Source organism: Rhinatrema bivittatum, chromosome 5, assembly GCF_901001135.1.
Source record: "Rhinatrema bivittatum chromosome 5, aRhiBiv1.1, whole genome shotgun sequence".
Classification (NCBI taxonomy): domain Eukaryota; kingdom Metazoa; phylum Chordata; class Amphibia; order Gymnophiona; family Rhinatrematidae; genus Rhinatrema; species Rhinatrema bivittatum.
Genome location: NC_042619.1, coordinates 101,597,844 through 101,623,885, shown reverse-complemented (window position 1 = coordinate 101,623,885; position 26,042 = coordinate 101,597,844). Strand labels below are relative to the sequence as shown.

Genomic DNA, 26,042 nt, shown 5'->3' with positions numbered 1-26,042 from the left:
ACTAAATTAAGACTCCATAGGGGCACTGGAAACCGCAAAGGAAGCCAAAGATGTTTCACTCCTTTCAGAAAACGGGCCACATCAGCATGAGCTGACAAGAATCCACCATTTACCTGACCTCTGACACAGGCGAAAGCCACTACTTGTACCTTTAAGGGATTAAGAGCCAAGCCTTTATTCAAGCCATCCTGCAAAAATTCCAAAATGAGCAGAACCTTGAACAAGGAAGAAAGAGTACCTCGAACACTCTAAACTCGCACATAGGCCAAGGAAGTGGAGAGCTTTCTAGCTGTTAGCAAGGTGGAAATCACTGCCGCAGAGTATCCACGTTTCAGCAAGCGAGCCCTTTCAAGGGCCATACCGAAGGACAAAAATGAGTTGGAATTCGTGACAAACAGGTCGAAAAGGCTAATCCACCAGGTCTCCTGGGCCAATCTGGAGCAACAAAGAGCACCATCCCTCTGTGGTGTTCGATCCGTTGACTCAATCTGCCCAACATGGGCCATGGAGGAAAGGCATACAGCAACTTGTATTCCGGCCACTCCTACACTAGGACATAGATTCCCAATCACTTTGGATCTCTTATGTGGCTGAAGAATCGAGGAACTTTCACATTGCGCAAAGTAGCCAACAGATCTAGGAACGGGAGACCCCAGCAATCCTGAATCAGCTGAATCGCCTCATCTGACAATGCACACTCTCCTGGGTCTAGACTCTCCCTGCTGCCTGCAATGTGCGAGGCTGAGGTCATCTGGAGATGCAACTCTGCCCGTTCCATAAGTTGATCTATTTTCTGCAACACTTGCTGGCTCTTAGTATCTCCCTGCCAACTTATGTAAGCCACCGATCGACCTGCAGCCTGTCGCTTAACTGTAAACATGCCAACCGGATCGCCCTGGCTTCCAGCCGATTGATGTTCCAGAGAGACTTTTCTGCAATCCAGCGACCTTGCGTTGTGAGCTCCTGACAGTGAGATCTCCAACCAAGGAGACTCGCATCCATTGTATTAGCCAGTCCAGTAGGGATAGTGAAACTTCCTTCTGTAGATGATCCACCTGCAGCCACCAATCCAGTTGGGAAGAGACCTCCATCGGCAGGTGGACCCAAATTGAATAGTCCTGAGACTGAGGATTCCACAGAGAAAGCAGGGGGCACTGAAGAGGATGCAAATGCACCTTCGCTCACAGTACCACTTCCAGATTCGCCACCATTAAGACAAGGACCTGCAGGTAAAACCATACAGTTGGACGCAGAGTGTTTATCAAACATAGCTGTGCCATCAACTTCTGAGTACAAGTTTCCAGCAGGAAAACCTTGCCCCAAGGTATTCCAATGACTGAGCAGGCTGAAGATTGATCTTGACAAGGGTCACCACCCAGCCGAGCTCCCGCAACACGGAAATCACCTTGCGAGTCACCAGGCGACTTGGCGCCAAGTTTTACAGCGACTTGGCACTAATCAGCCAGTCCAAATATGGGTGTACTAGGATTCCATCCTTTCTTGACTCTGCCACAACTACCAAGACTACCTTGGGAAAGTATCTGGGAGCAGAGGCCAAACCAAAGGGCAGCACCTGAAACTGCAAGTAGCGTTCCAGAACTGCGAACTGCAGGCAGTGCTGTTCTATTCGGATGGGAATGTGGAAAAATGCTTTGGACAGATCCAGAGAGGTCAGAAATTCCCGCGACTGCACGGCCATTATCACCAAGTGTTAGGTTTTCATGAGAAAATGCTTCACTCGCAGATGACTTGAAACCCTTGAGGTCCAGAATCGGATGAAAAGAGCCCTCCTTCTTTGGCACAATGAAATAAATGGAATATTGCCCGGTATTTTCTTGAGATGTGGGCACTGGGACCATAGCCCTCTTACTGAGGAGCCTTATCCTCTACTGCCTGCTTCTTCTGTGGGGAGTGGCAGGGAGACTCCATGAACACATCCCAAGGAACACTGTGAAACTCAGTTGCACATCCTTCTATCACCTCCACGACCCACTGATCTGATGTGATTTCGACCCACCTCAGATAAAAGAGAGAGGCATCCCCCTATCTCCTGTTCCCGGAAGTGGGTCGGCAAAGCTTCATTGTGAGGCTCGGGAGATTCCACTACCAGAAACCCACCCCCCCCCCCCCCCACCCCCAAGGCTTTCTGAAGTGAAAAGACTGACACTTACTGAAAGGTTGAGTCCTCTGAAAGGTCGCTCCTCTGTAGGGTCGAAAACGCTTCCATCCACTAGCAGGACCTCTCATGTTAAAGAAGCGCTGTGCCTGCTTCTTATCCTCAGGCAAATGAAGAACCCAAGATTTGCCCCACTTACTGGCCAGTTTCTCCAACTCGCTGCCAAACAAAAGCAAGCCATTAAAGGGCAGTTTTGTGAGATTAGCCTTGAAGGTCACATCGGCCTACCAATTCCTCAACCACAACCGATGCCTGGCCGCTACTATCGAAGCCACCCCTCTGGCAGAAGTGCGGACCAAATCATAGCCCTCATCTGCCAAGAAGGCAGCAGCAGGTTCTGTAACTGCTCTAGAGTTTACCCTAGAGTTATCAATCTCCTTGGGAGAGAAGCATACAAGAGCGAGCCACCAAGGAACAAGAAGCAATCTCCAAGGTCACAGCCATGGTTTCAAACGCTTGCTTAAAGATAGTCTCAATATTTTTTATAATGAGCATGCTTCAAAGCTGCTCCTCCTTTCACATGAATAGTGGTCCGCTTGGAGACTACAAACACAGTGCATCTACCTTCGGAAAACGTAAGCTCTCTCTTATCACTGGATCAAGAGGGTACATGCCTTTCAAAACCTGACCCCCTTTGAAATTAGCCTCTGGAGCGCCCCAGTCAAGATCAATCAATTCCTGAATGGCCTCCATCACGGGGAAAAAACAAGAAGCTTTATGCAAGGAAACCAAAATGGAATTTCTCTTTGGCTCAGACAGAATCTTCCCCAGGAACTCCAAGCATTGTCAAGGTGTGGGAAATCAGAGCTGGTAGTTCATCTCTGTGAAAGAACCATAACATAGTTCTATATAGTTCTAATCTGGGGGAATTACACCTTCCTCAATGAAGGCAGGATCGGCATAATAATCTGTGCCATTCAGAGGCCCCGCTGCCACTCTAGGAGTACTCCGGCGCTTAACAGAAGATCCAAGCAAGGTTCCTACTTGCGCCTCTGTTCTAGGAGCATTGGACAGGGCTGAGGGCTGTGCCTGAAGAAAGGATTACATCTCCTGGAAAAATTCTACCCATGAAAATGTAGAAGTATTCAGACCAGGAGGTACCTGAGGTGTATTCACTGAGCTACCTTCCCCTGCTGAGGAACCATTTAGGGGACTTCCAAAATCAGGCGCACCACCTGAGACATCTTTACCCAGACCCACATCTGGCTGAGAAGAACCAGGCTTAGTGAAATCAGAGGAAGACAATTCTCCCTGATCCTCCAAACAGCACTGGCACTGTTTTTGTTTGGGTATTCTTTTTGGGTTTTTTTATGCGCTCAACTTAGGAGCCCAAAAATTATGCATCCAAAACTTAGGCGTACACACCTAGGCACCTACCTAGGCACTCAAAACATAAGTGCACAAAAAGCAAGCACACAGTACCACTTGTGCGCAAAGGTAAGTGTGCGGCCACTACGGCGTTGCTTAACTGGGCGTACAACCTGGACGCACAGCTAGAAGCACATTCCGGATCAACAATCCTATAGAGGGCAGCCGCAGAAAACACGCAAAATACCATTGCAGCCTACTACGCAGCATACAGTGAATAGCCTTATAAAAACATAAGATATGCCATACTGGGTCAGACCAAGGGTTCATCAAGCCCAGTATCCTGATTCCAACAGTGCCAATCCAAGTCACAAGTACTTGGCAAGCACCCAAACATTAGATAGATCACAAGCTACTATTGCTTATTAATTACAGTCATAGCAGTTTATGGATTTATCCTCTAGAAACTTATCCAAACTTTTTTTTAAACCCAGTTACACTAACTGCTGTAACCACATCCTCTGGCAATGAATTCCAGTGTTAACTATGCTCTGAGTAAAAAAGAATTTTCTTCGATTTGATTTAAATGAACTACTTGCTAAATTCAAGGAGTGCCCCCTGGTCCTTCTATTATCTGAGAGAGTAAATAACTACTTTACATTAACTTGTTCAAGTACTTTCATGATTTTGTAGACTTTTTTCATATCCCTCCCCCCCTACACCAGGTCATCTCTTCTCCAAACTGAACAGCCCTAACTTCTTTAGCCTTTCCTCATAGGGCAGCCGTTCCATGTCCCTTATTTTGGTCGCCCTTCTCTGCACTTTCTCCAATGCAGCTATATCCTTTTTGAGATGCAGTGACCAGAACTGCAGACAGTATTCAAGATGTGATCTCACCATGGAGCGATACAGAGGCATTATGACATCCTCCGTTTTATATTCCATTCCCTTCATAATAATTCCTAACATTGTATACTTTTTTGATCACCACAGCACACTGGGCCGACAATTTCAATGTATTATCCACTATGATGCCTAGATCTCTTTCCTGGGTTGTAACTCCTAAGACAGAACCTAACTACAGCAATGGTTATTTTTCCCTATATGTATCACTTTGCACTTGTCCATGTTAAATTTCATCAGCCATTTAGAAGCCCAATCTTCCAGTCTCACAAGGTCCTCCTACAATTCATCACAATGTGTTGCATTCCTCTAACAATAGAAAAGCACAGACATAGAAACTGATTGATAAGCATCTTAGTTTTGAGACCAGAATACTAAGAACTTACCTATTTAATAAATCTTGCAGGAAATCTAAAACTTTTTGTTTCAAATGAGAAAGACCAATCTAACCTATCACAGGCTGATGAGACAACTGCCCCAGACAATTTATTTCTGCTACTAATATAGCAGGTTTCTTACCATAAACTGTGTTCTCTGTAGACAGCAGGATGAATTAGCCATGACATGTGCGTGGCTTTATTTGGCGGCATCAAATGGAGCTCTCTTTTAGCTAGTAGAGGTTTTGCTTTACTGAGCATTTGCGGGAATTCACACATGGGCATTGCCTCATGAGCCCCCTCAGTTGATTTTAGAGCTGATTCTAGCTAGGTAGTCGACTCTCTGGGGAGGCGGGAAGATATTTAGCACAGCTAATTTATCCTGCCATCTACAGAGAACACAGTTTACAATAGGCAAACTTGCTTTCTCCATAAACAAGCAGGACTGAAATTGCCATAACCCATGGGCAGTTCCAAGCTGAGAGTTGCACCAGAGTGTTTATTGAATAGCAACCTGGACCCCACTGTGAAGAGTAGACTTCTAGGTCTATAGGCCATGCAAAACTTCATGTCCGACATTACTATCATTCTTTGTGAGATTGTCCAGTCTACGTCTGGCAGATTAAAATCTCCAACAATCAAGGTAGACTGGAGGATCCCTTCTGCAGGATCGAACCAAAGCAGAGAGATAGTGGCTGCCCTCTGGAGCAGAGTGTAACCTAAGGAGGCTGCTCATCCCACCAGGCTGTCCATGTCCTTTGACCTCTCATGGAGCACGATGAACATCGGACTGGCACACTGAGCATGGAGACCGGGGTAGGAGGAAGCCCTACACAACAAAAAACCTCCTTTTAAGTCTATCTATAATTCGTATTTATTTATTTATTTTTAAACTTACCGGAGCTCAGCCTTGCCTGGCCGAGTTCAGAGAAGATCTCCAGCTGCGGAGGGAGAGGGCATGTGCCATCACATCCATGCTCAGCTTCCTGCACCAGCTACCTTTCAGCTGCTCAATCAGCTAAGTCCACGCCCGCTGAAAAATCAACTAACAGAATAAGGCATTCCTCTGAGGGACCACAGAAATCACCTCAGGAATTCTCAACTGTGGGAGGGACCATTTGGTATCACCGCAGGAGATCGGGGCAAATTTATTTGCTTAATTCTCCTTTTCTTTAAAATAAAGCAATCCCCAGTGGGGAGATGCACGTCCATCTGCTGGAGACGGAGAATACTGACAGGCAGAGGTTACTGTAGGGGTATATATATGCACTGTAACATCAGTTTGCTCTGCCTCCATCTGCTGGTAAATTGGGCATAACCCAATTGTTCTGGATTCATTTATTTATTTAGAAGATTTATATACCGATGAACGTTGGGAATATCTCATCGGTTTACATTAAAACAAAATTATAGCTAACCGAGCTTTACATAGAAATTGGAACCAAATGTAAGAAGGAACAGAACAGATAATTAATAACAAGACAGCATTAGCACTTAACTTATGAAGGGGATTGAATGAAAAGGGAGCAAAAAATATATTATAGGGAAGGAAGGGAGGAGCTATTTACAGGAAACTGGGGGGTATAGTAATAAAAATATAATAATAATATTAAGGAATTCAATTACAAGTAGTAAAGTGCCAGGGTAGGATGTTAAGCGAAAGCTTGCTTGAAGAGGCAAGTTTTTAGGTTGTGTTTAAATTTTTTTGGGCAGGGTTCCTGCCACAGGAAGGGAGGGAGTTTGTTCCAAAGGACGGGCCCAGCTAATGAAAGTGCCCGCGCTTTGGTGGAAGCAAGCTTGGATTGCTTAGGTGATGGTATAACAAGAGTAGCCCTGTGCTGTTGCCTAATTGGTCTGTTTGATTTGTGAAAGATGAGGTGGTCAGATAACCAGTGCATTTCTTGGTTGTGTAGGGCTTTATGGATCAGTGTGAGGGTTTTTTATAAGATATTCTTTCGGCAACAGGTAACAATGTAAGTTTTTAAGAATAGGGGTGATATGGTCGCTTTTATGTGTGCTAGTGAGGATATGTGCAGCAGCGTTTTGTAGAAGCTGTAGCGGCTGCAACGTACTTTTGGGTAAACCTAGTAGTATAGCGTTGCAATAATCTATTTTGGATTATCTGAGTGGATGCTAAGAAACAATTTCAGAGCATCTGGTAGGAGGTGATTTCTGCCTTTGGTGAAAGAAATCACAAAGAATAACTGGAGAAGCAGCTGCCCACTTGCTCTGCCAAGCACAGGCAAAGTTAAAGTTTGAACTACTGTATACCAAAGAATATAAAGGGCCAAATGATAGGTGCAAGTTTCACATTTTGTTGGGGTCTCTTGTCTCAAATCTGTCTTGGTCCACCCAAGAGATTTCTATTAATGGAACTCTTCCAAGCACCTAAAGCAAACATATACCTCAAGATTTTTGAAAAAAATTAAATGTAGAAAATACCAATACCGTCCTACCAATTATTATGCTACATATACCATATTGAATTAAGTTCTTTATTATGAGATTACATTTTTGTTTTCAAGTAACATTACTAACTAAAGCAGCAATAGAATCTGCTTGCCAAATTTGTCAAATCTGAATGAAGCACAGTTTGAAAAGCAAATCATACGATTATTTCACTGATATTCCTCAAAACTGGTAAAAGTCTAAATATAGTTCTTGGTACAACACCAGATGTTTCTAATCTGTAGTTATACCTGCTTCCTACATTAAGAAATCTGAGCTCTAATGGGTCACATAAGAAGCACAAGAGAATTGAAGTCTTTTCCTCCATTCCTTCAAAGGAGCCAAAAGATCAGAAACTGATGCCACGGTGGCTCTGATAGGATAAGACCTGCGATACATAGACATCAAATTCATACCCACGCAAATTATAAACAAATTATACTCTACAAGGTGTATCTCAAGCAGTAAGTAAGTTGAAAGACACCCACTGTTCACAGAAGCCCAAAAGCACAGTTAAAAGAAAAAAACAAATGTTAAATACCTACCAGGATCCTCAGCTTGCAAGAATACAAAGCAGTCTCTTTATACTACAATGGAAGAATGGAATTCTAAAACTGATCTCACCGTCCATTTGGGAACCAATGACCTAGCAGAAATTAAGTCAATGAAGTATTGCATGATTTCCAGACTTTAGGGAATGAGCTTAAGCATTAGGTAAGGACAATAGCATTTTCAGAGATATTATCTATTCACAGTAAGGGAGGTGGAAAGCTTGCCAACTTTAACTGTGTCAGCCCAAGGCACTAGTGATACGATTTCCTGGAAGGCATGGGGTAACCTGCACAAAGCACAACCTGCATAACATCTGGAAGGACAAAGATCCCCACACCAAGGTCTTCAGCCTACTTCATATTCTGGAAACCCCTTCCAAACCAGCTGCGAAAGAACTTAAGAAATTGCCATGCTGGGTCAGACCAAGGGTCCATCAAGCCCAGCATCCTGTTTCCAACAGAGGCCAAACCAGGCCACAAGAACCTGGCAAGTACCCAAACACCAAGATCATCCCATGCTTGTCAAATTTTATGGTATCTGCAGATTACAATATGAAATAATCTGGCTTCCTGCCCGCCGCCCCCCAGTAGCCAGGAAATTGGATCTTAAATACAGGGTGCAACAGGCATCTGTGTTTGGTGTAGTTCAACTGCCACATCAATCTGTGGTGCTAACCTAAATGGAATAGCATCCACCATTCTCTTAAAACCGGTGAAGAGGAGGTGGTCTTCTTTCCTGTGGAGAAGAAAGTCAACAGGTTTCCCCTCAGACCACCTCACAATTGAAGAAATATTACAATCCAGTACATCCAATAGTATTCAGCATCCAAGCGTAACTGGTGTGACAGGAGCATGGCCCCAGACATCACTTGGCTAGCAGATAATGTCTCAGAGAGGGTAGTATTTGCCTTTTGGGGCATAGATCCTGATGAATTCCTGCACTTCAGCAAAGCTTCCTCTCCCAATAGGCTGGAAATCAACATTGGTACAGTGGCAACTAAAGTCAATTAGTTTCCAGAACTGGTTCTGGGGCCCTTTTGCCAGATGCAAATAAGGATTCCAACAAGGGCTAGACATCCATCTACAGATACAGATGCAGTTGATGCTCTGTACCTTATGATTCATAGCCTCCTGTTTCTTCCTATCCAGCTCCTCCTCAAAAAAGTCCTCTCAGGCCAACATGGCCTGAGAGGCAGAAGAGAGGCCACATCTTCCAGGGACACCAGAGGTGTATCTGTGACTAACACCTGGACACTCACAGGTTGTTACAATTCCCGAGAATGTATGAAGAATGAGCTTTCCTCCCCAGAGAAATATTTTTTTGAGGATTCAAGTCTGCCACCAGAATGTCTCTGCTCCCAGAATCACACACTGATAGAGATCAATGGCAATGTCTCTTGAGCCTTCGCCTGATACACGGTATCAGCATTCTGTGATGTTGGAACCGAAGAGGCTGAACCCTTCACTTTCTTTGGGAGGGAGAAGGCACATGATGACCTGTCTCCCCAGTCCAATCTTGTGCTTGATGTCGAGGGGAACAGATGCCCTGCTGATACTGGTGCACCACTAACGATCAATGCAGCTCCTGGGTCCCTCAATTTTGATGCCTCTGATGCAGATTACTTTCGACCAGACTTACAGTACGGTACCCAAGTGCTTTTCCATGAGATCAAGCTAGGAATGATGCCATTTGGGGTCAGTTTTAAAGAGAACTCTGGAATTTGTTGCCAGAGGATATGGTTAGTGTAGATAGTATAGCTGTGTTTAAAAAAGGATTGGATAAGTTCTTGGGGGAGAAGTCTATTACCTGCTATTAAGTTCACTTAGAGAATAGCCACTGCCATTAGCAATGGTAACATGGAATAGACTTAGTTTTTGGGTACTTGCCAGGTTCTTATGGCCTGGATTGGCCACTGTTGGAAACAGGATGCTGGGCTTAATAGACCCTTGGTCTGACCCAGTATGGCATTTTCTTATGTTCTTAAGGGAGAAGACACTAGATATTGTGGACAACTTAAAGGAAAAGACACATCTAACATAAGTAGATATGACCTTTTCGCAAAGGTGAAATTTATTCTTAACTGATAATTTCCTTCCCTTAAATTCAGTCAAACCAGTGCAAACAAATGGGTTATGTCCAACAAACAGCAGACAGTTCAAGAGGTTCACTGACATCACTCCATATAAGCATCTATGCTGGCTTCATCTTGCCAGTATTACCTATATTTATTTATTTATTTATTTATTTATTATTTTTATATACCGACATTCATCTCAATTGAGATATCACACCGGTTTACATTCAGGTACTGTAGGTATTTCTCTATCCCCAGAGGGCTTACAATCTAAGTTTTTGTACCTGAGGCAATGTAGGGTAAAGTGACTTGCCCACGGTCACAAGGAGCGACAGCGGGATTTGAACCTTGGTCTCCTGGTTCATAGTCCACTGTTCTAACCACTAGGCTATTCCTCCTCCCTAACAAGCTAACAATAAAATTCTTTATATGCTTTTGGCTGGTTTTAACCCTTCTGTGCCATAAGGCTACACAGAATAGGATAGAAGAAAAACAAGATAAGAGAACACAGTTTGCAGAGGAACAGGGTGAGTTCTGGATTGGTCTAACTGGATTCAAGGAAAGGAAATCATCAGGTAAAGGTAAATTTCACCTTCCTTATCCTTCAGTTAGATCAGTCCAGATGAATGGTAATGCCAATCCCACTCTTAATATCTCCGTAGCAAAGGAAGAATCTCCCCTAGCACTAATATCCAAGCAGTAGTGCTTAGAAAAGGAATGCAGCAAAGACCAAGTCACAATCTCTTGTGGAGAAACCAACCTTAATTCCTCACAAGGCAGCTTGCACCCTGGTACAATGTGCCCTCCCCTGCTTAGGAAAGGGCTTGCCTTTTATTCACGTACGCCACCATGTTGGTCTCCTTAATCCAACATGCAATAGCAGCCTTGGAAGCCTCCACCTCCTCCTTACTTCAACTGACAAAAAAGGTAATCTAAGGTGAGAAACATTTGTGAGTTTAAAATACCTGAGCAGCACTCTCCACATATCTAAGCAATGAAGCATGCAGGAATACATGCCCTCCTTATGCTTGTCGAAAGAAGGCAAACAGATTGATTCACATGAAAATCCAAACCACTTTTGGAAGAAAATAGAGAACCATTCAATTCCTGACCAAATCCCTGGTGATCACCAGAAAGGGCTCTCAACATGACGGAGCTTCAAACTCAGAGTCGACTGGCAGAACAGATCGCCACCAAAAAACAGCCTTTAATGTGAGCAGTTTCCGAGAAAGATCCTGAATGGGTTCAAACTGAGGCTCAGCCAAACAGGTCAGTACCAGTTTCAGGTTTACAAGTAGGAAGGGGATTCCTCACTGGAACGCTGATATGTTTGACACCTCAAGAATATAACATCCGGATAAAACGATAAAAGCCTCCACCCCCCACTTCCCCCCCAAATAACAAAACAGCTTCAAAGACACACAGTAGCAGCCACATGCCTTTTCAAGGAGTTAAGGGTCAAATCCTTTGACAAACCCTCCTGCAAAAAGTCCAGAAAACCAGTCACCAATATCTTTCTAATAATCAGATTCCATGTTGAACAAAACTTAAACACTCCCCAAACCCACACATATCCAGGGAAGTAGAAGCTTTTCTAGCCTTCAAAAGAGTGCCCACCACTTCAGGACAGCACACTTTCCTAGCACACTTTCCTAATCAAATGAGCCCTCTCATGCCTTAAGACAAAATTGATCTGGGTCTTCGTAAAAGAGGGGACCCTAAAAGAGAAGCTCAACAACTGAACTGCAACAATCTGAAGAGATCCACATATCAAGGATGACTGGGCTAGTCCATTGCCACCAGGATAATCAGGTTTGGATGACAGTCAATCCTTTAAAGCACCTTTCCCACTAATAGCATGGGAGGAACACATACAAAAGCTCCTGCGACAGTCAAGCTTGAATCAAGGCATCCAGATTGGCCCAGCCCTTTTGCTTTTTGCAACTAAAGATTATGCTCATTTTGGCATTCCTGGAGGTCTCCATCAAATCCAGAGAATGACCCCACTGTAGAAGGTAGTAGGTTTCACTACTGAACTATGCAACCAAATATGAATACTGATTTCACAAGAGGGATGCTAAATTCATATAAAGGACGCTGACACGTATGTTTTAACAGGAAAACAAGATGAGGCTGCTACTGTGTGTTAACAATACATGCCCAGGTTATCTGATCTGCTTGTTTAACTTAGGGCTATAACTTTCCTAACAATGAACAAGACTGCACAGGACAGGGATAAGAACATAAGAAATGCCACATTGGGTCAGACCAAGGGTCCAGTATCCTGTTTCCAACAATAGCCATTCCAAGTCACAAGTACTTGGCAAGTACCCAAACATTAGATAGATCACAAGCTACTATTGCTTATTAATTACTGTCATAGCAGTTTATGGATTTATCCTCTAGGAACTTATCCAAACCTTTTTAAACCCAGTTACACTAACTGCTGTAACCACATCCTCTGGCAATGAATTCCAGAGCTTAACTATGTGCTGAGTGAAAAAGAATTCTCTTCGATTTGTTTTAAATGAGCTACTTGCTAACTTCATGGAGTACCCATGTCCTCCTATTATCTGAGAGAGTAAATAACCGATTTACATTAACCTATTTAAGTCTTTTCATGATTTTGTAGACTTCTATCATATCCCCCCTCAGTAGTCTCTTCTTCAAACTGAACAGCCCTAACTTCTTTAGCCTTTCCTCATAGGGCAGCCGAACCAGCCCCTTATCTTGGTCGCCCTTCTCTGCACTTTCTCCAGTGAGGCTATATCCTTTTTGAGATGTGGTGACCAGAACTGCACACAGTATTCAAGGTGCGGTCTCACCATGGAGCGTTACAGAGGCATTATGACATCCTCAGTTTTATTTTCCATTCCCTTAATTCCAAATATTGTTTGCTTTTCTGATCGCCACAGCACACTGGGCCTATGATTTCAATGTATTAGCCACTATGATGCCTAGATCTCTTTCCTGGGTGGTAATTCCTAAGACAGAACCTAACATTGGATAACTACAGCAAGGGTTATTTTTCCTGATATGCATCACTTTGCACTTGTCCACGTTAAATTTCATCTGCCATTTGGAAGCCCAATCTTCCAGTCTCACAAGATCCTCCTGCAATTCATCACATCTGCTTGAGATTTATCTACTTTGCATAATTTTGCACCATCTGAAAATCTGATCACCTCACTTTGTACCCCCCTTTCCAGATCACGGCGACAGAAAACAACTATCCAAGGGCAGTTTATCAGACAGGAAAACGCTGACGTGGCAGACAAGCGTTGGTAAAGAGGTGACATGACCAAGACCAAACCCTGTTCCAGAGTTGTTACACACCAGGAGTAGCAATCTCCCTCCACCAGGAGAGAGGGGTCAGCTCTCAAATGAAGAAACAACCCCCATCTGTCCTGATGCTTGACTATGCACGACCTTCTTACATATTCATGCTTTGCCTGATAAAAGCAGCAAAAGTAGAAAAATTCCATACACACCAGCAGAAGATGCCTGAAGCATCACCACTGTCCCTCCCTGCGATGAACAGATGAGCTTCGGTGTCCTACGCCTGTAAGAAGTCCTGTTACCTGGCTTTTTGTCTTGAACCCTTCTTTTTCTTCTCCAGGGCTCAGACCAGCCTTAGCCTAACAAGCGACTAAGGCCAAGAATGCCTGCTCCCTTCAGCAGAGAATGCCTCCAAAGAGGCTGAACAGGGTGAAAAAGAAGGTAATCTCCTAAAGGTTTGAAGTTAGTTAGCTAGTTATATTTATTAATATACACAAAGCAAGCTAAAATCTCTGATATGTTTACTAATGATACAGAGCTTTACTCAGTATAAACCTGTGCTTTGTTAAACACATACCTCTAATGTCCTTATCTTATTCTAACTGCTAAGCCTGAAATGTCTGAAAATAAAGCAGTCTGATTCTGAGACAAACAGGTATCCTTTCTTAGCCTTTCTGGATCGCATATAAAGTGGTAAGTTTCCACAGCATGGTCAGTATCCCTCAGAGTTAAGGGGAGGGGGAGCAAGGAGTATCCTTCCAGTTATGTACACCCTTATATTGCTTATTTCACCTGCTATGTGTTCAAAGGCTGTCCAGGTCAAGGATCACTCTCCTGGATCAACAGTATTGTGGCCGAGAGAGTCCGCCTGAATGTTCTCCACCCCTACTATGTGCAATTCAGAAATTATCTTCAAATTCCTCTCCACCCAGAGAATCAACAAATCCATTTCCTGCTAAAACTGAGAGCTCTTTGTTCCCGCTTAATGAATCATATAGGCTACCATAGTGGCATTGTCAAACATCACCCTGACTGCCCGACCTCTGAGAAGGGACTCTAACCTAAGGAGAGCCAAATAAAATGCCCTGGTTTCCAAATGATTGATGGGCCATGTTGTCTCTTCCGCCAACCACCGCCCCTGAGCCACATGCCCCAGACAATGAGATCCCCAGCTGGAGAGACTAGCATCCATTGTCAACATGATCCAGGCTGCCCGTTCAAGATCAATACTTGCTTCTAGATTTCTGGAATCTGTTCACCAGGTCAACTCTACTTTATTGCAGGAAGCTTCTAGTGCCAGATGCAATCATCTGAAGACCAAGGATTCCATCTGGATAACAGTGCCCTCAGGAGAGACCTCATATACATCCTCGCCCAAGGGACCTACCATGGAGCTGAAGATAAGTCCATATCGTTGGATTCTTTACTGACAGCAGCGAATGAACCTCCTGCTGCAACCTCAGGACCCTTTAATCCTGTTAAGTGAACCCAACCAATCCATGTCAAACAGAGCTCCTGGGTGGGTCTCAAGCTACTCGAGGAGGAAGTCACGACCCAACCCAACTCCTGCAGCAAGCCCACCACTCTCAGTAGCTGCAACACTCTCTTGCTCAGACTTTCCCGGATGTGCCAATTGTACAAATATGGATACATCACGATTTCTTCTTTCCTGAACACCATTGTGACAACTATCATCACCTTCGAGGTGGTCTACGGAGTCGTAGTTAACCCGAAAACCAAGACTTGAAACTGAAAATGTCCTCCTAGGACCACAAAACAAAGGAATTTTGATTACACTCCCTGATCGAAATATGGAGATATGCCTCCATAATATCCATAGAAATAAGGTATTCCTCCCATCTCACTGCCATGACGAAAGACCTCTGTCTCCATTCAGCAAGCTAGAAATTTAAGGAGGAAGGTGGGGGATCCAAGTATCAAGAGACTTTGGTAAACCCCTGGCCCAGACTCTGCTTAATTGGAAAAAGGAGTTCAGACTTTCACTTTAGGAGCAGTCTATGACTGCTGAAAATCCAGGCTACGCTCAAGTGAGAGAGGGAGAATGAATTATCACAGGAACAAAGAGACAAATCTTTTCCTGTTTGCCCAATCTAGCCAGACCTTAGTCCACAGAATGGGATGCTTGCCTACCATCTACTGGATACAGAGAATACTGGCAGGCTAAGGTCAGTATGGAAGGGGTAAACATCAGTGAGCCTGTTTCTTTGTCTCCATTTACCAGTCAGTGGGCATAACACATTCGTCTGGACTGGTCTGACTGAAAAATGAGGAACGAAGCACTTTTCAAAGCTGCTAGCTTTCTTTCTGTGGCATCAGACAAAAAAAAAAAAAATTAACGCAGCAAAATCAAATGACCTCATATCAAGAAAAACTGTGACTGATGCCACCTGAATACTCTGGTACCAGCACTGAAATAGATAACTTACAAACTGCTAAAAAATATACCTCAAGGTGATTAAGGGAATGAGAGAAGACCACAGGGGCCTTGCGAACAATTCCTGTACTCCTGGGTAGTAAAAAATTATCACCAAAAGAGAGAGGTGGTCTATAACTGGTGGACTCCATGGAAAAGAAGAGACCAAAGGGGCCCCATACTGACACATAGGATGCTGCAAAAGCAAGCTCAAAGTTTCTAGAAAACCTAAAGTCAAACTTTCATGCCAAAGGAAGCGATACCAAAAAGGAAAAAGGAAAGTGCGGTTTGTTCTTATTTATTTAGAGTTTTTTATATACCGGTAATCATTTGGAACATCTAATCGGTTTACAGAAAATGTAATGTAGCCACTGGCTTTACAATAAACATCGAACATTGGATAATACAAACGCGAGAAGCTAACTATAGGATAAAATCAAAATCACCATTAACTGTAGGATAACATCAAAACTAACTAGCCCAAATCTACATGACATATGTACAGAGGCTATAGCATAAAGTCAAATATACATGACATATGTACAGAGGTTATAGGCGACTTTTGCAATATTTACGATTGGAAGGTGCGAGAGACGAGGGGGATCGGGGGAGAAGAGGAAGGAGGGAGTAGGAAGGGAGGAAGCCCTTGCCACAGTACTACTTCCAGAGTTGATGCCATGAGCCAGAGGACCTGAAGGTAGTCCCATACTTTGGGGCGCATAGTGGTCATCAATCGGCCACTATTGTTCCATCAGTTTTCTCCTCCTCAGGGAGGGGAGGAAAATCTTGTTCTGTTTGGTGTCGAGACGGGCCCCCAGGTACTCTAAGGACTGAGAGAGCTGCAGACTGCTCTTGACTGTATTCATGACCCAACCAGTTCCTGCAGGAGGTTCTTGACTCTGCTGGTCACCTGCAGGCTCTCTTCCGAAGACTTCGCCCGGATCAGCCAGTCGTCCAAATAAGGGTGTACCAAGATCCCTTCCATCCTCAGTGTTGCTGCCACAACCACCATAATTTTGGAGAATGTTCTAGGGGCAGTTGCCAGGCCAAAGGGTAGCACCCGGAACTGGTAATGGCGGCCCAGCACCGCAAAACAAAAATGTTGGTGGTCTTGATGGACTGGGATGTGAAGGTAGGCCTCGGAGAGATCCAGGGAGGTTAGGAACTCTCCTGGTTGTACTGCCAATCAGGCCTATCCTGTAAAGTGCGGCCACGTTTACCCTGCTCCTAAGCCGCTTTTAACTCACGTTTCGGCCGCGTTAGCCCTTCCTGCGATCCCGAATCCCCTTTAACCTACTCCTACCGCGTCCTAAATTCCCCGGGCAACCCCTTCCGCCCGCGGCATGTATATTGCATGCAAATGAGCGAATTAGCGCGATATTGCATGCAAACGAGCCAATTAGCTATTCCCCTAGCATCCCGTAACCCGCGCCCCGACTATCGCTACCTTTCCCTGCCGTTTTGTCGCGCGTTTAACCTGCAAACTTACCGCCTACCCTGACCCAGGCGGTAGAGGCATGGGTAAGGGTAGGTGGCAAGCTTTCCCCCAGCCCCCGCTCACCTGCCCCGGCCGCGATCATGGGTGCCGGTCTCCGTGGCAGCCCCAGTCCTCTCCCCTCCTCCCGAAGCCAAAAAAAAAAAGCGAAAAAAACGTTGCAGCCCCCCTCCGATGTCCGGAGGGGGCTGCAATGTTTTTTTCGCTTTTTTTTGGCTTCGGGAGGAGGGGAGAGGACTGGGGCAGCCACGGAGACCGCTTTCCCCTGTGCAAGTAAGTTGCTTCGCCGCTTCAGTTCTTCTCCCCCCTCCCGGAGCAGGGCGCGAAAAGCAGCCTTGCTCCGGGACGGGGGAAAATAGAAACTGAGCGGTGAAGCGAAAAAACCCAAAAGCTAGTAAGTTGTTTCGCCGCTCAGTGTCTCTTCTCCCCCCTCCCGGAGCAGGGCGCGAAAAGCAGCCTTGCTCTGGGACGGGGGAAAATAGAAACTGAGCAGCGAAGCTAAAAAAAACCAAAAGCAATTTTGGTTTTTTTTTTTCAAAATTGACAATTTTTTTTTTTTTCAAAAGCGACTTACTTTTGGGATCTGTCAAGATCCCAAAAGTAAGTCGCTTTTGGACGCCGGCAAAACTTATCTTTTTTTGCAGCCATCAGTCATCAGCAGGAACACGATCTGGCTCCCGTAGATCCTCCCAACAAGATGGCCGCCTGCACGGGGAAAGCGTACAATTGGCCGCTGAAGATGTGGCGTCACATCCCGTGACGCCAAACGTCGTGAAGTCACGTCTTCAGCGGCCAATTGTACGCTTTCCCCGTGCAGGCGGCCATCTTGTTGGGAGGAGCTACAGGAGCCAGATCGTGTTCCTGCTGATGGCTGATGGCTGCAAAAAAGATAAGTTTTGCCGGCGTCCAAAAGCGACTTACTTTTGGGATCTTGACAGATCCCAAAAGTAAGTCGCTTTTGAAAAAAAACAAAATTTGCTCCCCTTTTTTTTTTTGCTTCGCCGCTGTCACCTCTTCTCCCCCCTCCCGGAGCAGGGCGCGAAAGCAGCCTTGCTCCAGGAGGAGGGAGAACAGACTGACAGCGGTCAGGTCGGGTCCGGGTTGGGGGTCCGGGTCGGGTCCGGGCTGGGGGAAAGCTTCGCCGCTGTCATCTCTCTCCCCTCCTCCCGAAGCAGGCCTTGCTCCGGGAGGGGGGGAGAAGCGCTGTCGGGTCAGATCAGATGGAAAAGTAAGTTGCTTCGCCACTGTCATCTCTCTCTCCACCTCCCGGAGCAAGGCCTGCTTCGGGAGGAGAGGAGAGAGATGACAGCGGCGAAGCAACTTATTTTTGCATCCGATCGGACCAGACTTCCTGGTATCTGTCATTTCAAATGACATTTGAAATGACAGATACCAGCGTGGCGTGAAGCCTTAGGCCAGCGCACCCAGGATCCTGTATAGGCGCTCTATCCAGTATCCTGGGTTGCGCGGGACTAAGGCTTTTCGGACGCGGCTTACATTTACATATAATTAGGCTTCAGGATCGAGCGGTAGGTGAGCTGCACTGTGCGGGCGGTAACCGCGGGTGCCGTAGGCACTAACGCAGCTCTTCCTACCGCTCGGTACTGGATCACCCTGATTATTACTGAGCGGATAGTTTCCATGCGGAAGTGTAGGATCCGTAGATGACTGTTGACGTTCTTGAGGTCAAGGATGGGTCGGAATGACCCCTCTTTCTTGGATACAATAAAATAGATGGAATAGCGCCCTGTATTTTGCTGGGGTGTAGGCACCGGAGTTATAGCCTTCAGACTGAGTAGTCTTTTCAGTGTGGATTCCACTGCCAATCTCTTGAGGTGGCAGGGTGATATCATAAATTTGCCCCGAGATATGCTGCGAAATTCCAGAGAGAAGCCTTCTCGTATGATGTTTAATACCCATTTGTCTGAAGAGATCTCGACCCATCGTTGGTAGAAGAGGGAGAGTTGACCCCCTATTTCCTCTTCCTGTTGATGGGTCAGCCCATCCTCATTGGGAAGCTTGAGTCGATCCTGCCCCCGGACCTGCTCCTCTCTTGGGTTGTCAGTTCCAAAAGGACTGAGACCTCCCAGATGGTAGAGGTGCCTGGAACAATGAATTTCTATAGGGTCGGAAACGTTGGGAGCCTCTGCCCCTAGGTCTCCTGGGGGAGGGGCGTCCCACTTGCTCGCTAACTTCTCTAATTCGCTTCCGAATAGGGGGATCCCTTAAAGGGCATTCTTGTGAGGTTCGCCTTAGAGGTCGCGTCTGCAGACCAGTTCCACAACCATAACTGCCTTCTTGCCGCTACTACCGAGGCTACTCCTCTGGCTGAGGTATGAACCAGGTCTGAGCTTGCATCCGCCAGGAAGGCTGCAGCAGGTTCAATCGCTTCTCCGGCAACCGCTGCAGAATTATCTGCTTCTCTCGAGAGGAGCAAGCAGGAGTGAGCAATCAGTGTGCAAGAGGCGATCTAGCATGTCATTGCTGTCACGTCGAAGGCTTGCTTAAAAATGGATTCTAATCGCCTATCTTGAGCATCCTTCAATGCTGCCCCTCCCTCAACGGGAGTGGTCATCTGCTTCGAGACGGCACAGACCATGGCGTCCGATTTCGGGAAATGCAGGCGCTCCTTGGTCGCGGGTTCCAGATGGCACAAGGATTCCAAAGCCCGCCCTCCTTTAAAGCTCACTTCCAGGGCATCCCATTCCAGGTCGATCAGTTCCTGGATGGCTTCCAGCATCAGGAAATAGCAAGAGGCCTTATGAAGGGACACCAGGATGGGGTTCTTCCTTGGTTCAGTCATAGTGTCCGTGCCTGGGATCCCCAGAGTCTTCAGAGACTGAGAGACAAGGGCTAACAATTCATCCCTGTGGAAGAAGCGAAGCATTAGACGACTGAGGGGGGGATATGATAGAGGTTTTTAAGATCATGAGAGGTCTTGAATGAGTAGATGTGAATCGGTTATTTACACTTTCGGATAATAGAAGGACTAGGGGGCATTCCATGAAGTTAGCAAGTAGCACATTTAAGCTAATCGGAGAAAATTCTTTTTCACTCAACGCACAATTAAGCTCTGGAATTTGTTGCCAGAGGATGTGGTTAGTGCAGTTAGTGTAGATGGGTTCAAAAAAGGTTTGAATAAGTTCTTGGAGGAGAAGTCCATTAACTGCTATTAATCAAGTTTACTTAGGGAATAGCCACTGCTATTAATTGCATCAGTAGCATAGGATCTTCTTGGTATTTGGGTAATTGCCAGGTTCTTGTGGCCTGGTTTAGCCTCTGTTGGAAACAGACCCAGCATGGCAATTTCTTATGTTCTTAACGTTCTGTATGGTTTCAGGCCTGGAGGGATTTCCCCTTCTTCCACAGAGCCCTCATCGTCATCTGTGGTGTGTGGGTCAATGTCAGGTAAACTCTTGGTAAGGCAAGGCATGTCTCGAGGCTCCCAGACCAGGCCGAGAGGATCAGGTGCTCCTGGCTGGGGTCCCACCCGGGTTGGGACCAGGGCTGACTGCGCCTGAACAAAGGCTTGTAGTCCCTGGAAAAATTCCAACCAAGAGAAGGCCCCTGGGTCCATGCTTATCCCTTGGGCCGCCGGAGTAGGGGTTACCAAAGAGCCCTCTAGCGGTGAGGAGGTCAACTTTGAATTGCTTAGCTCCGGGGAGCTGCCGGATAAGGTCACTGCCGACCTGTCCTCTGGTTGGGATGGTCCAGACTTGGAAAACTTCTGAGAATCTATTCCTCCCTGGGCTTTCTCACAATGTTGGCACAGGCAGGAGTCCAGGTCGGGCTGTGCTGCTATGACGTGGCAGACCGCACAAAGGGAGTGCTGTCTGGGCTTCTTTGCCGTTGGAGCCATAGTCTGTGTGCTTGGTATCCTGTGTGCACAGGAAATGCGCCTGGATATGCGTGCAGCTGTGCGCACAGTTATGTGCATGGCTATGCGTTTGTAAACACACCCGATGTGCGCCCAAGAGGCCGGCCTGCACTGTGGATACCGACGGACGAAGGGGGGAAGATGGCGTCAGAGTCCACCTGTGATGGCCATGTAGCTAATTCTCGGAGCCAAAAACAGGGCCTAGCCCATCAAGGGCTGCTCAACTTGTTCGGAGCCTCCCCTTATTACCTCGCTGGTACGGCACACCAAGAAAGGAGGAGACCAGAGAAAACTCTCCGGAGTCCCTCTTCTTCTCTGGCTTTAAGATTTTTTTTTTTTTTTTTAAAGAACTTACCTGGTCTCAGCGCTGACAGGCTGAGTGCAGAGACGGTCTCCAGATGCGGGGGAGAGGGCTTTGGCCTTCATCACTGTGCTCGGCTTTGCACCTGCTGCCTTTCAACCGCTTCAGCAGCTAAGTTCATGCCGGAGACCAGCTACCGGACCAAGGCACTTCTGAAGGATCAGAAATCACCTCAGGAATTCTCGACTGGGGGAGGGACCATTGGGTATCACCGCAGGAGAGTGGGGCTAATCTTCTTAAAGTTGAAAAATATTTGTTTTGGGTTTTTTTTGTAATCCTGCTAGCGAGAGGATAGTGTCCTCATCTGCTAGGGAGATAGATACTGGGGAGCTGAGGTCACTGCAGGGATATATCTAGGGTGAGTCAGTTTTGAAATCTGACTCCATCTCCCATCTGCTAGCAGAGGAGCACATAACCCACAACCCACTGGTCCTGAGTCCATCTGGCTACACACTAGGAAATGCTGTGTGGCATGCCAATCTCTATGGGGCAGGGAGTGCAGACATAAAGAGGACTCATATGGTCAAAAGAGCTAGGGAAGAAATGAAAGCCCAACCAGACTCTTTCAAATTTTAAACAAAGGTCAGAGGTACACATGAACTCATCACAGTGAGCCAGTTCCCTCTATATACAAGTGCAAGAGAAGGGAGAAATTGGTATGATGTAGGCAGTCAGCCGAGTTACCGTAGCTGGCACTTGTGAATGCCAGAGCTCCTCCACTGCTGCTGCTGCACACAACACTCAGAATGAGTCAAAATCAGTGTTCACTGACACTCTCCGTGTCTCACTCAGCCTGGGGATAAGACAGAGGCTAGAAGAACCGAAGAAAGCTCAAGAGGGAAGATGAGAAGATGCTGTGTGCCGTACAAAGTGGGGTTCAGTTATCCCTCTCCAGGGTTCATGCTGTAGCTAGGAAGAGGCGGCATGCATCATTACAATTATTTTCATATGTTCTTACATGTTTAAGAGCAACTGCTGACGACTCTTATCACCGTGAGATGCCAAGAGAAAAGTCTAGGCGCTGTTCTGGATATGAGAATCAGACAGTGGTGACTTTTCTGAGTCACACCTGATCAGGTCTGAAAGCTCACTGGTTAGGAAACTGTGCTAAAATCAACATTGTGGTACATTTCTCCAAACATTTTATCTTTAACCCATCCTGATTTTTTTTTCATACTTTATTACAGCAGTAGATTATAAATCAAAGAATTATTCACACAGCTATGAAGGACAATCAGTATCCTGTGTCAAAGATATATGAAATAATTTACCTTAAGTTTGAATTCAAGTTGTGGCAGAACAGAAAGTAGCAGATGACTATCAATATTGTATAGCTCCAGAATCAGGTCAAACACATGTTCAGACAAATCACTGATTGAGGTTTTCCCAAGCATCAGAACCTGATTGAAGAACTGGAAAGGAAAGGTCAAAGAAATGAAAGGGTCAGTGACAGAGAACTTTATTCAAAGTTATACATAATGACCCTCAGAACAATGTATTCCATGTACAGTGCAGTAAAAGCAATACCAACCTTGCTTCTAGGGAAAAAGCAGCCCATAAAAGGTGAAAACTGTTATTCTTTGAGGCATTTAGTAACAAAACGACAGCTACATTCATAATTGCACCTAGCACAGTATAAAGACAGACCTCGAGAATTCTGCTTGCAAGCATGTTTAATGTGAGCAACCTTGATAGCTTTGCAAACAGGATAAAGCTGCTGCTAAGACAAGTTAACCACCACTATTGCAGTGGTCTGGACAGCCTCATGATGTGGGGGCTGCGGTGGAAATAGGGAGCTGCCACTGTTATGGTGTGGTACAACTTTATGATGTCAGACCACAATGAATAAGTGCCATCTTCTGCACAAGGAGGAAAAGAAAACAGGCAGCAGTTAAAGGAAGGGAAGGGGGTGGAAGGTTAAAGCGAAGGCGGCCAGACATATAAGAAAGGAAGTGGAAAAAGTAAAAAAAAAAAAAAAAAAAAAAGATAGTGGTGGATTTATGCCCTCAGCTGCACCCTCCACCACCCCCCAACCGCCTAGGATGCTTTTTAAACTTGCACTAGCACTCCTTCTGACAAGTATGGTCAGAATCAAACAAGTTACTAGATTATACTGCAATTCAACAGGGCCTTTACAGTTTAGAAAGCAACAGCTGTTAGCAGCACTGCACCGCAGCTGATTTTATTTATTAAATATCTATGAACTAATTCCTAGGTGATATGCACAGAAAACAAACATAATAAATACACAGCACCAGCAAATAAATCAAATAAACAGAACTACCTTAAAATTAAAACTTACAAAACCAACAAATGCCAACATAAAACAATTCCATACTGTCCACATCAAGGAAACAGAGAGTACATAAAACAATGCATGACATGAAAATAGAAAAATAAAATTCTAAAAAAACAAAATACAAAACTGCAGAGGGATTCTGGTGGAGGGTTACAGATTATATTAAAAAACAAATTCTGAATGCTTGATAGTTATCTTGGCATTTCAACATGGGGGGAGATAACTAGTTAACCAGGATAAGTCGTGTTAAAAGCCAGCTTAAACAAGTTGCTTTTTTCCTTTTTTCTAAAACGTTATGCAGCATTCTGATCTAATTTAGTCAGGCAAACCATTCCAGAGCTCTGGACCAAGCACAGCAAACATACACTCACGCGTCTCATACAATCAAAGCTGTTTGACCAAAGGCACTGCCAATAAACGTTTTTCCCTGTGATCATAATGCACGGCTGGGACAGATTTTCAACAGCATTCTAACTAGAACAAGTACCACAGAACGCAATATTTTGAATATTAACAGTATTTTAAATGTAATTTGCCATAAAAATTACAACCAATGCAATGATATAAAAATTGGAATTATGCATTCTGTTCTAGATGCACCAAAAGCTATGCATGCTGCTGCATTCTGAGCAATTTGCAGGCTCACATATTAGTGGTAGGCAGCCCTAAAAAACAAATTACAGTAATCCAAACTATTCACAACAGTAGACTGGATTACAATTCTAAATCCTGTGTCAACAAATAAGGTAATAAAAATTAGACATTCAACTTACAGAAAATACTTTGCACTAAATACTCACAGCATGATGATTGTCTACAGGCACATTCCTATTCTACTTATTGGTAAAACTACCTCTTAAGGTGACGAAAGAGGAAGCTGAGGAAAGGAGGGAGGGAGAGAAGACTGAACAAGAGCAAAACAATATTAAAATAAAAAGAGCAAAATGATAAAAGTGAACCTACCCTGGGAGCAATGTACTCTTTCTACAGTACTATGGGGCAAAGGAAGTTGAGGATAGAAAGCAGGCTTGTGCTAGGTAAAGAGCTGCACTGTAGTCTTGGCATCTCATGAGCATAAAGCTTGTGCTATCACTAGCAGGTTTTGGGTGGCATTCTTTAGGGCTGGTCAAGTACACATAGGACAATTGCCAGGCAAAGCAGCAGCAAGTGCATTCAAAGGGTGGGGGGAGTAAGGGGGCCTCTCCCTCTGATGTTGCAGCCAGTCTGAGGGTTAGGGTACTCTATTAATGATGTAGCACTGCGACCAGACTGTCCCCTTTACAGTGAAGCAGCTGCGCAGATGCTTACTTCTGCCACCAGTCTACTTGTGGTGTTGTGGCACCTTGGGCAGCCACCTGGCTTGCCCACCTCTTATGATGGCCCCAAGTACACATGATACTGAGATTATCTAGCAATCAAAGGACAGATTTATAATACGTATAATACAGCCAAGAAATCTGTCAATGAATAACTCCTGTACTGATAGTCTGTCCTTAAGAATTACTGCTACTGTACACCTTTGCAGCTTGTGACAGTTTCAGTAAGAGAAACATTTCCACTGGTTTATTGTCTTTACATGGATGAAACTTAGAAGCCAAGTATGATACTCCCAAGAGCATCCCAGCATTTTATGTGCCTTTGCGTTCCCTGTTAAATCAGTTATATTTTAATAGTCCACAGTCTTATTTCTGTCCACCCCTTTCTTCAATAATTTTTACTCTCCCTTTTAATACTGCTAGGAATTTCTATATATCAAAATAGAGAGTCAATTATCAGCATAAACTCCCATGGAGAGCAAACAAATCAATGGTATTAATAGTAACCATAACCAGAATTAAAAATGGACCATCATATTAAGCACTCCCGCTCAAAAGACCTTCATTGCTTTACAAATAATCATCGGTCCTCAATGTTCAATACTTTATATTTTTAAATGCACATAAAAATTGAAAAGCAAATTAACTTTTAGTCGCTTCTATCCAAATCAGAATCAGAATCTTTGAAACAAGGCGCATGTCAGGACTCAAGATTACTATTTGGATAGCAGCCAGATCTGATTTCACTTTCGTCCATGACACTGATTGAGCTCTATTGGAATGAGCCCTGACCTAACAGCTTCCCAGCATCAATGATTGCAGCCGTGACACCTCATTAATCCAGTGAGCTATGGTAGCCCGCGAGGCCAGCTCTCCCTGCCTAGTACCACCGTGAAGAACAATCAGGCAATCCACCTTCCAGTACTAGCCAGTCTGGTGGTGCTAGGGAAATGCCCTTCCTTAGATGATCCGGCTGTAGCCACCACTGCAGTCGGGAGGAGGCCTCCATCAGCAGATGGAGACGAATCGTATAGTCCAGAGACTGCGGGTTCCAAGACAACAGGGAGCACCGAGGATGACACATATGCTCTCTCACCCATGGTACCACTTCCAGGATTGCCACCATTAAACCAAGTACCTGCA

At 45.1% G+C, this 26,042-nt stretch overlaps 1 protein-coding gene across 7 annotated transcripts in view; it reads right to left on the bottom strand.

The window, feature by feature from the left end:
• PDS5B (PDS5 cohesin associated factor B) overlaps positions 1–26,042 on the bottom strand; it is a 644,248-nt gene that overhangs the window by 363,121 nt on the left and 255,085 nt on the right. For all 7 annotated transcript variants that reach the window (XM_029602667.1, XM_029602671.1, XM_029602673.1 and 4 more), the window contains one exon: positions 22,556–22,696. In XM_029602667.1, the coding sequence (XP_029458527.1) occupies positions 22,556–22,696 (141 nt within the window). The remainder of the gene's footprint in view (positions 1–22,555; positions 22,697–26,042) is intronic.